General features: G+C 39.8%; 1 protein-coding gene across 1 annotated transcript in view; it reads left to right on the top strand.

Moving 5' to 3' along the window:
• Positions 1 to 511: 511 nt before the first annotated feature.
• Positions 512 to 9,427, top strand: part of TOPAZ1 (testis and ovary specific TOPAZ 1) — a 38,884-nt gene continuing 29,968 nt past the window's right edge. Inside the window, exons 1-4 of the mRNA XM_058818760.1 lie at positions 512 to 1,673; positions 3,049 to 4,914; positions 4,975 to 5,818; positions 8,287 to 8,348. Of these exons, the coding sequence (XP_058674743.1) occupies positions 512 to 1,673; positions 3,049 to 4,914; positions 4,975 to 5,818; positions 8,287 to 8,348 (3,934 nt within the window). The remainder of the gene's footprint in view (positions 1,674 to 3,048; positions 4,915 to 4,974; positions 5,819 to 8,286; positions 8,349 to 9,427) is intronic.

Raw genomic sequence — 9,427 nt, 5'->3', positions numbered from 1 at the left:
AGCGAGCGCGGCCAGGCGGCTGTTCCCGCCGCCCCCCGCCTCGCCGCGCTGCGGAGCCGCCCTCACGCTCGCCCGTCGGCGCGGCGGCAGCTCGGCTCTTTGGGCGAGCGGCTGTGCTTGGACGAGGGGAACGGATCGGTAGACGAGGGCAGATAGTGAAGGGGAGAGGGTGGGAAGGAGGCGCGGGAGGCTGCAGGCAGCGGCCTTCTTCAGTTTGGAGAGGTGCGGGGCCGCTTCCTTCAGCGCCATGGTCTGTGAGAGGTTGCCTCGGGTGTGTGTTTGGGGGCCGGGGCAGTGAGGGTGTCAGGAAGGGCTTGTCGGTGGCCGTGGTTTTTCTCTGGGCGGCCTGGGCTCCGCCGGCAGTCCCCGGAGGCGGCAGCCTGGGAGGGGCTGTCCCCCGCTCCCCGCTCGGGCCTGCAGCCATCGTGGGTGCCGAGCTAGCGAGGCTGCGGCGGAAGCCGCGCTGGCGAGCGGGGTTTGTGGGCTCTGTTGCCGTCTCTGCGCCACCGAGATGCCGCAGTTGAGGTCAGGGAAGGTGGTGAGACCCGGCGAGGTGGAGCTGGTTGACCCCGAGGTCAGCAGCCCCGGCTCTCCGCAGGCAGGGTGTGAGCCACAGGGAAAGCTGGTGGTCAAGCGGGGTCGTCGCCTGGCACCAAAGAGAAAGCCTGAGCAGCCCTTACCTTTCTTTCCACAACCTGCCACGCTCTCTCACACTTCCTTTAAGTGTTTTGCTCTTCATATGTCCATGCAGAAGGAGCAAGCTGAGAACAGACAGAAATTCCCAGGTAGAAAAACTAAGGGAATCCAGCGCAGGAAGTCTCCCCGAAGAAGCAAGGGTGTAGCTTCACTAATTTCAGACACACATGAGTGTGAAGATTGGCAAGCAGCAGCCACGGCTGCAGCAATGTGCTGGGAAGAGACTCTGAGAGGGACAGGTCAAAGCCAACAGCTGTTTTTCTCAGGAACTACTTTGCAGAAAAAGTTCTCAGCAGGGATTGAAAGGAATGAACATTGCTCAGAAGACCTGAACTTCTCAGGTTTCCACAAGGGTTCAGGGAGCTCAGGAACAGAAGGCAAACATTCCTGTATGGAAGTAAAATTACAAGTCCCGAACTTGAAGAGGGGAATTGAGAGCACAGAGAGACATGGAATATCCTGTTTTCCAGAACCAGAAGTTCTTCAACCCAAAAATGTCACGTGGAGTACTGAAGTGCAATGTACTGACTCTACAATGACGCAGAATATGCAAATCCCAGATTTTAGGAAGAATTTGGGTGCTCAGGAAGTTGTCCCTGAACCAAAATCTCAGGAAGAGGTTTTCATACTAGAGAAGTTGAATGGGTGTCCATTAGTCGAATCAAGAACACTAGGGACACAGGAAAAAGAAGAGAGGTGTTTGGGCAAGAAAGGCAGGAGATCGGTGAGGAAACCAAAAGTACATGGTCCCAAGGAGAGGGGTAGTTCTGCCTTACTAAAACAGCATACACAGTGTCCAGAGTCCAGGAAAGGAGCTCTGAGCAAGAGGAAGAGAAATGCCTTGCTGTCACAGCAGCTGCAGGATCTGAGTGGACAAGAACAACCAACCACCAGAAGAAAGACTCAGAAGCATTGCCTGAAAGAAGAGCAGCAGAGCTCAAGCCCTCAGAAACGACCAGACAGCCCAGGGGAAAGTGGTAAGCGCTGGTAGCTCCATTGTAGAGGTACAGGTACAGAACTTGTGCTCCCAAATTGTTCCTGAAGTAAGACCCCTTTAAAAACTGGCTGCTGACTGAGAAAAGCTAGGGTGTGCTTCGCAGTGATGTGAATACCACCAGTCTTAGAAGACAACAGATTTTCAGAAAGAGGAAAGGCTTTTCCTGAACGAGAAAAGAAGCCTATTTAACACCAAGGAGAGGAGACCAGTTAGCCTTTCAGGGGGGTAGAGGAAGGGGGGAGGAAGGGAGAGAGGAAGGGATATGGACAGAAACAGGCAGGCCGTTGGTGGGGAGTGCTGGGAATTTGTTTCTCTCAAAAGCATTCCCCACCTTTCTTCAGAGGTGGTCAGCCACAAGCAAGAAAGGGGGCAGTAATTTCAAGTCTTCATTCATCTGTCTATTATCTGTTTATTTTTGATTATGTGTGATGCTGTCTTAACAGTGTCTGCCTTTATAGGATGCTGGGGTTTGCTCTCAGGACTTTTTAGTTGCTATTTTATGAAAAATCCCAAAAGATGTAGAAGCAATGATTGTGTTTTGATGTTTTAAGAGAATTTTGAGTCAAACTGGAACAATTTTGAAAGAGGGGTTTTTAAAGTCTTTTTTTTTTTTCAGGATGTTGTCTAAAAACATTGCTTTTGAAGTGAATACATTCAAATGACATATACTTACTGTAGATTATTAATATTTTATCTAAAAAACATATTCTGAAAGACAGATATTAACATTGTGTTTTACCTTGAGAACAAAGGTCTAAAAAAACCAGCATTGTACTAGTATGCTCTTGAGTCCATTCTCTAGATTTTCAGATATACAGTTTTTTACATAATCTGTATTTGCTTTTAAATAAGAAGTAGTAGTCTCTAAAAATGCAGGTCCTTCAATTTTTCTGGATCTTCCTGATCAATCAAATGCATTTGGTATTGGACTGTGTATCTGAAAGATACTCTTACAAATTAGTGTTCCTATGACAGAGAATATGCTGTGCAAACAAAAGGTTTTAAGGCTGAGCATGCAAACAGCATCTGCATTTTCTTGCCAGATTTGCTCTTATTTATTTTCCACTTATGTGGAGTACACAACAAATACACAACTTCCAGTGTCCTTATGACACTGTACAGTTCTGCTCCTCTTTGCATTTGTTCCTGAAGGTAATACATCTTTTTTACTCTTAAGTGTCCTAATAGCTTTCATTTAAAAAAAAAAGTCATAAAACTTCACTGAAATATATTAGCCTTATATAGTGTCATGTTCTTTAGCAGCCTTTAATGTTTGGGGGTTTTGATTCTCTTTATAAAATAGTCTTTTTCTCTTAGAGTTTTCTTTAATGACATTTTTTTGGTTTTTTAATCAGCAGAGGAGCAGTTGAAAGCAATTGAGCAAGACTCTGGTAATTCACAGGCTGTAAAGAAGGTTAAGACAAAGCAAAACAGGGTAGAAGATTCTAAGGAAAAGGAATCTCACTATTCTAAATCTTCTAGAGTTTCTGCTTCAGATGACACTGAAAGCAAGAGCTTCCTATGCCATGCTGTAGCAGAAGAGCCTGGTGTGCAGTGTAGAAAAAGGCAACACAGATCTGGTAAAATCAGGCGCTTGCAAAGTTCAAGTGTGACTGCAGCTGAGGAAGTGATGAATGCTTCTGCAAAATGTGGTGCTGAACGTGGCACTAATGCCCTAAACCATTGCAGTGGCTTGCTCTGTGCAGCTGAAAAGAATCCATTTGTGGTGTTACAGGACTGTTGTTACATCAACACGTTAGTGAAGCCCTCAGCTAGTGGAACTACCAACAGTTATAAATTAAATGGATTCTTCCATGTAGCCCATGGTACTGGAGAGCTGAGTGATAGAATTTGCAGCACTAGTAGAATGCAGAATGAGAGATCACTCATAAAAGGTGGTTTTTCACCTAATAAAGAAAAGAATGAAAATGAAGAAGGTTGTGTTTCATGCTGCCTGAGTGAAAGCAGCAAGTGTTTAAGGGGAAAAAAGTGGAATATTGGTAGAAAGCCTAGAAAAAAGATGAAAATCAATGAGAAATCTGCAGAAATGGCTAGTAAATGCAAGAAGTGTGAGTTACAAACAGAAGCAGCAGTTACCATGTCAAGCTCATTTTCAGTTTCAGGACTAAATCATACTTTCTCAACTTTGTGTGATCATACATCAGATTTTGATACAGAAAAAAATACTCAGGAAGTAAAAACTGTATCAGCCTGGAGAAAGAATAGTACCAAATTACTTGCATTTGAAACTGGCTTTAAGATGACACCTGAGCTCTCTGCAATAGTAAAAGGAGAAAATTCAAGCAATGTGGCACGTTATGCAGCTGCCTCAGATAGCCTTAGAGTACTAGCTCAGATCCATGATGTTTCTGATCACCACAAAAGCAAGACAGGAAGAAATTTGAACAAAGTTACTAAGAAATTGCAGCAGTTTACCTGTCAAAGAACAATACCCATGACTGGTAAAAAAGTTTGGCCTGTTGAATCTTGTGCCAGGACTTCTGAATGGTTTCTTAAAAGTCATAGGTTCATCTCAGAAGGAAAAAGACTTTTAAAGGCTGCTTTTGAGGATTCCTCTGATAAAAGCAGTGTTAAAGCTGTGGAATGTAGTGCAGAGACTGGGAATGTGAGACAGCTGGATTTGCATACATCATTGGCAGAAATTACAAAAGAAATTACACATAAAAAGATTGATCCAAATATTGACTGTCAGGCTTCACATGAAACAATGGAATCCTCTTCTGTGGATATTTATGAGACTTTGACAGTGAACAATGAAAATGGGGAATCACCAGTTAATGCAGATAAAGATGCTGTGGCTTTTAAACGTGATGTGCAAGAAGTTAAAGCAACCTTGAATTTTGCAGCAGAACAAAAAGATGAAGATGAAGGAGATATAACAGAAGGAAATGTGTCTGTGACAGTCCAGAACAGTACAATAAAACAAGAAGATAAAGATGAAGGAGTTGTGACAAATAGAGACCTGTCTGTGACAGTCCAAAATGGCACAACAAAACAAAAGGATAAAAATGAAGGAGATGTGACAAACAGAAACCTTCCTGCGACAGTCCAGAATGGTATAACAAAACAGAAGGATGAAAATGAGGGAGAGATGACAAACAGAAACCTGTCTGTGACAGTCCAGAATGGTATAACAAAACAAAAGGGAAAAAATGAAGGAGATGTAACAAACAGAAACCTGCCTGCAACAGTCCAAACTGGTATAACGAAACAAAAGGATGAAAATGAAGATGTGACAAACAGAAACCTGTCTGTGACAGTCCAGAATGGTACTTCTACAAGTAACACAAACAGTACAAACTTCAGCCCTAAAGCATCAGTAGTGAAGCAGACATTTTCTGATTTAAACCTAATTAAACCATTAACCTCTGGAAGCTTGACAAAATTCAAAATTCCTTTATGCAGAAACAAACCTAAATCCAAGAAACGGGAATCTGTCCATTCATTTGAAAGCAAAACTTGTAGTCCACTAGAGCTTCTTGAAAGCACTAGTCCAGGAAGGCAGAAGACAGGTGAAGAGACTTTCTTGGTAAAATCTGAGCAGGGTCCTCTTCCTGTCTTGAATGATGCTGGATCTCCAGCTTCCATACAGAAAAAAGCAGATGAGATTGATAGTAAGGACTTCCAGCACAATGGTTCTGTAAACCTCTCTGATGAGACGTCTGCGCTCCCTGAAAGTTTCTCTACGTATCCACATCCTCTTCTTGATGGACAGCCAGAGCCATCTGTGCCTGATTTCAGTGGTTCTGAGTGTGTGCTGAAATCTAGTTTTCCTGATCATTCTTGGAATGCAGTCGACCCCCTTGTTGGATTAGAAATAAATGGTGATAGAAAATCAAGAGGGAATTTTTCACAAAAAGTCAAAAGTCAAAATTTACCAGACGTCCTTGAAGCGTACAACCAAGATGTTCTTGTCATTGATGTGATTCAGGATGACCCAGACCTTTTTGGAACCAGTAATGAAGAGGAGCTTGCCCCTGCACGCTGTGAAAATTGTCCAGTGAAAGCATCCTCGGCAAACTGCATTAAAGACACAAAGGTGTATATTAAACCCGAGTCTCCTGTTACATCAGAAAATAAATATTCAGTAGAAAGTAGTTTCAGGTATGCATATCATTCCTTTTTTATCACAATATTCCCAAGTACTTTTATCTCATATGCATATGCTTTGGTTGTAATGGTCAGGCTTCCTTAGAGAATTCCACTAATTTTTGTTTAAATTATTTCTTTATTTGATTTTCAGTGTCTAATTTTGATTGAGCTATGACAGTATTCTGAATGCAGATACATTAATTTGTTCTTCATAAGATCTGGGATAAACTCTGAATTGTAGGACAAGGTAGTCCTAAAGTGCTTCTTTAAATGAAGGGAAATATGAAAATAGAAACAAAGATAATTAATATTCTTGATTTGAGATAGCAGCTAGCCCTTTGAAGGCAGTTTTCTTAGTTGTAAAGTGGTATTATACTAGAAATGTTTTTACTTTTTAGGTGTAGCTTATTCTTCTCTTGAGTCTGTAAGAGTAAATGGTTGTCTCTACAATAGTGTTCTGTTCTGCCATTCTTCTTTCCTCTTTTTCTCCTATCCTCAGACATGTGAATATTTTTCAGGTATGTGATTTGGCTAAAGTGTTGCAGAGGTTTATCATCCTGCATCTTTTTTCAGCAAGTTCCTGGTGTAAATCATCAGATGTTAATATTTTACTGGGTTTTCAGATGATAATAAAAGTCATAGGAGGAGTAAAAGAAATTTAAAGTGGAACCTAACTTTCATGAATGAGATAGTAGTTCTTGATAGAATGAAGTCATCTATTGTTTAGCCTATTTTCTCTCTTAAGCTTTGATACTTGTGTTCAGTGAAAAAGTTTTAAGAATGAATTTTTCATTTTTTTCAAAGAAAAAAAAAGATATTTAGATAGAAACAATGCAAGATTTTCCTCCAAAGATTAGTTTTTTTATTGGGATGGGTGTTCTAATTTTTTTTGTGTGGTCTTTCTAGGTGGCTTTATGCTACCTGTATTTTAAGTAACACTTCCATTATTTTCAGGATTGTACCACCTTGTAGCTGCATTCTTTTTTTTTTCTAACTCACTTCTCTCCTTATCCTTTTCATTAAACCCATGTGCAAAAGAGGAAAGGAATCTTCTTTGAGGTGCTGAACATTTTTTTGAACATGAGAATATAAAACTTCTAGATGTTAACAGAATAAAATTTCTGCCAAAACAAGCCTCTAGAGAACAGAGCGAGTCTGTAGTAGGAGCAGCCAACTTCTTGAGAAGCAGCTAGGCTGTAGCATAGTAAATTTATTAGAAGTAATATTCATTTCTTTCTGATACCTGTTGAATTTGTTTGCCATTAGCCAAGGGAAATAAAAATGCATGGTTCTTCTTTCTTAGAATTTCCCCTGCATTTGGTAAAGAAACAGGCAAAATTTCTTGTTTTACTTTTTACCTTCCATAATTTGATGCAGATCATTAGATGATGATTACACATAGTTGATAGCAGTCAGGAACATATTAATATTATAATTCAATATGAGAATAATTTTATTTTATTTTTATTATTAGTAGTAGTAGTATTAGTATTATTAGTATTATTAATATTATTCTTGTTGTTATTGATATTGTTATTGTTATTATTCAATATGAGAATATTGAAATAAGTTTTGTTGGGTAACTTTTGATATTACCAGATAGTACCAGATCATGTCCAGGTTTTTTTGGGGTGGTTTTTTTTTGGGGGGGGGGGAGTTGAGAGTTTGTTTGGTTTTTTCCTTAGTTTTACCAAATACAACTGGGACTTCAACAGGTTATTTCTCTGATGCTTGCTTTTTACTTAGAGAAGAATGCTGGTCACTTCCAGGCATAGGGAAAACATTCTGGCCTGAAGCAGTAAAACTAATTTTTCACATGGCTTTTGTTTGTCACTTTCTCTTGCCTTGACTGGACAGCTTGCTGTCATTACACTTGGTGTCATTCACCAGGTACAGGCTTCTAAAATGTGTGATGATCATGAGCATGTTTTATATATTCTATGTGTAACATTTAAGATATCTATTTGTCCCTCCTGAGCTTTTCTAAGAAGTATTTATTTTTCCCTAACTTATCTTTGAAATAGGTGAAGTATCTTCCTATGAACAGTTGTTTTTGTTACTCTCTTTGAGATTCATTGTTAAGCAAATTATTTTGAATATAAAATTACTGTAAATCACATTTTTTTTAGAAACTGATGAATTGGCTCATTAGCACAATATTTTCTTGATTTGCTATACAGAGAAAATTTCCCTTCCCAGTATTTTAGTCAAAGATTAAATGAGATCATGAACTTTTACCGAAAATTTTGGGTTTTGAAATGTCTTGGTTTTACTTAACATGTTTAGGTGTACATCTGAAGGGATGAACATAAGAAAGCCAAAAGAGAAAGCTAAAAAGAGTCATAAAACAGTGTGTTGGTTGTAAGTGTTCTGTCCACGGCTAAAAGTATTACTGAGAACTTTTGATTTTATGTAACTGATAGATTATTTTTGCTTTTGTGCAAGATGGAAATCTTAAGTACACTTTTTGTTCAAAACAGATGCATGCAAGAATCTGGAAAGTCAAGTGATACTGAAAACTCCTGTAATTTGATGTTAAAAGGTAAGGGTCTCTGGAAATTTTGGTATATAATCCAAAGAAGAAAAAAAACAAACAAAAAAGAACTTGTCTACTTGTCTGGTTTTGTATTATCTTTTTATTGTTACAGCAGTTTGTTTCCTAATGCATATTGAGTCAACATCTTGCAAAATGACACAAGCCTGAGTCATAGAGGGAGCATGTACTTCTCTGTAGTACTTGTCTGTTGGTAGGACTAGTGGGTTGGAGTGGGGTTTTTTAATTTTGTTGTGATTCTGGGGTTTTTGACATTTCTCTGACAGTTCTAGGCAAAGAATTCTGTTAGTTGTTGAAATCATAGTGAGACTCTGAGTCCTGTAATAGTGCTTTGGAATTTAGGTCAGAGTTGGAGGTGGTTGTTCTGTTGTGTTCATCAGCACACAGAATTTTGTAGTCAGGTTCATTTCCAGGTTGTCCTTTCAGGGTTTTTTTTTTGTGGATGCTATGCCCATTCTACTGAGACAGTGTTTTGTTTTTAAAGAATGCCTTTTTCTAATGAAATAAGGTTACTTCTGATTTACTGGGGTTTTTCTTCCTGTTTAAAGCAGAACAGTCCAGCTAGGCAGCACATGCATGTGATTTGTTTTGTTTCCTACTGGTATACCAAGGTATACCTAATACAGAAGTTTCTGCTAGATGGGTTGGAAGAACAGGATTTTGACTTTAGATAGAAGCCCTTTACTGACAGTGGTGAACATACAGAGTGCTGAGACAGGTTTTGGAGGTTCATGGTGTTTCCCTTCTGTTATCAGTTTGTCAGCTTGTTGTTAATCTTTCGTTCTGACATTACATGTTGATTTTGCTTTAGGCCTGAAAGATGTCTGTGGCAGTACCTCTTGTGCTGGTTTTCCACATTAATGTATGTTCACCTACAAAGAGTGATTTCAGCAGATACTGCCTCCTGGAAAGGAGTGACTAGAGACTATTAGGGGAAGAGAAGATCTCAGGCTTCAGGTATTAGAAGGCAAAATAAAAGGTTTTAAGAGCTCAGATACCAAGAAGCAAGTTTCCTTAGGAGGAGTCAAGAGGAGTTCGCAGTTATGCCTGTGGTCATGTAAAGAGAT

Source organism: Ammospiza caudacuta, chromosome 1 (assembly GCF_027887145.1).
Source record: "Ammospiza caudacuta isolate bAmmCau1 chromosome 1, bAmmCau1.pri, whole genome shotgun sequence".
NCBI classification, from domain to species: domain Eukaryota; kingdom Metazoa; phylum Chordata; class Aves; order Passeriformes; family Passerellidae; genus Ammospiza; species Ammospiza caudacuta.
This window is presented reverse-complemented; position numbering and strand designations above follow the sequence as displayed.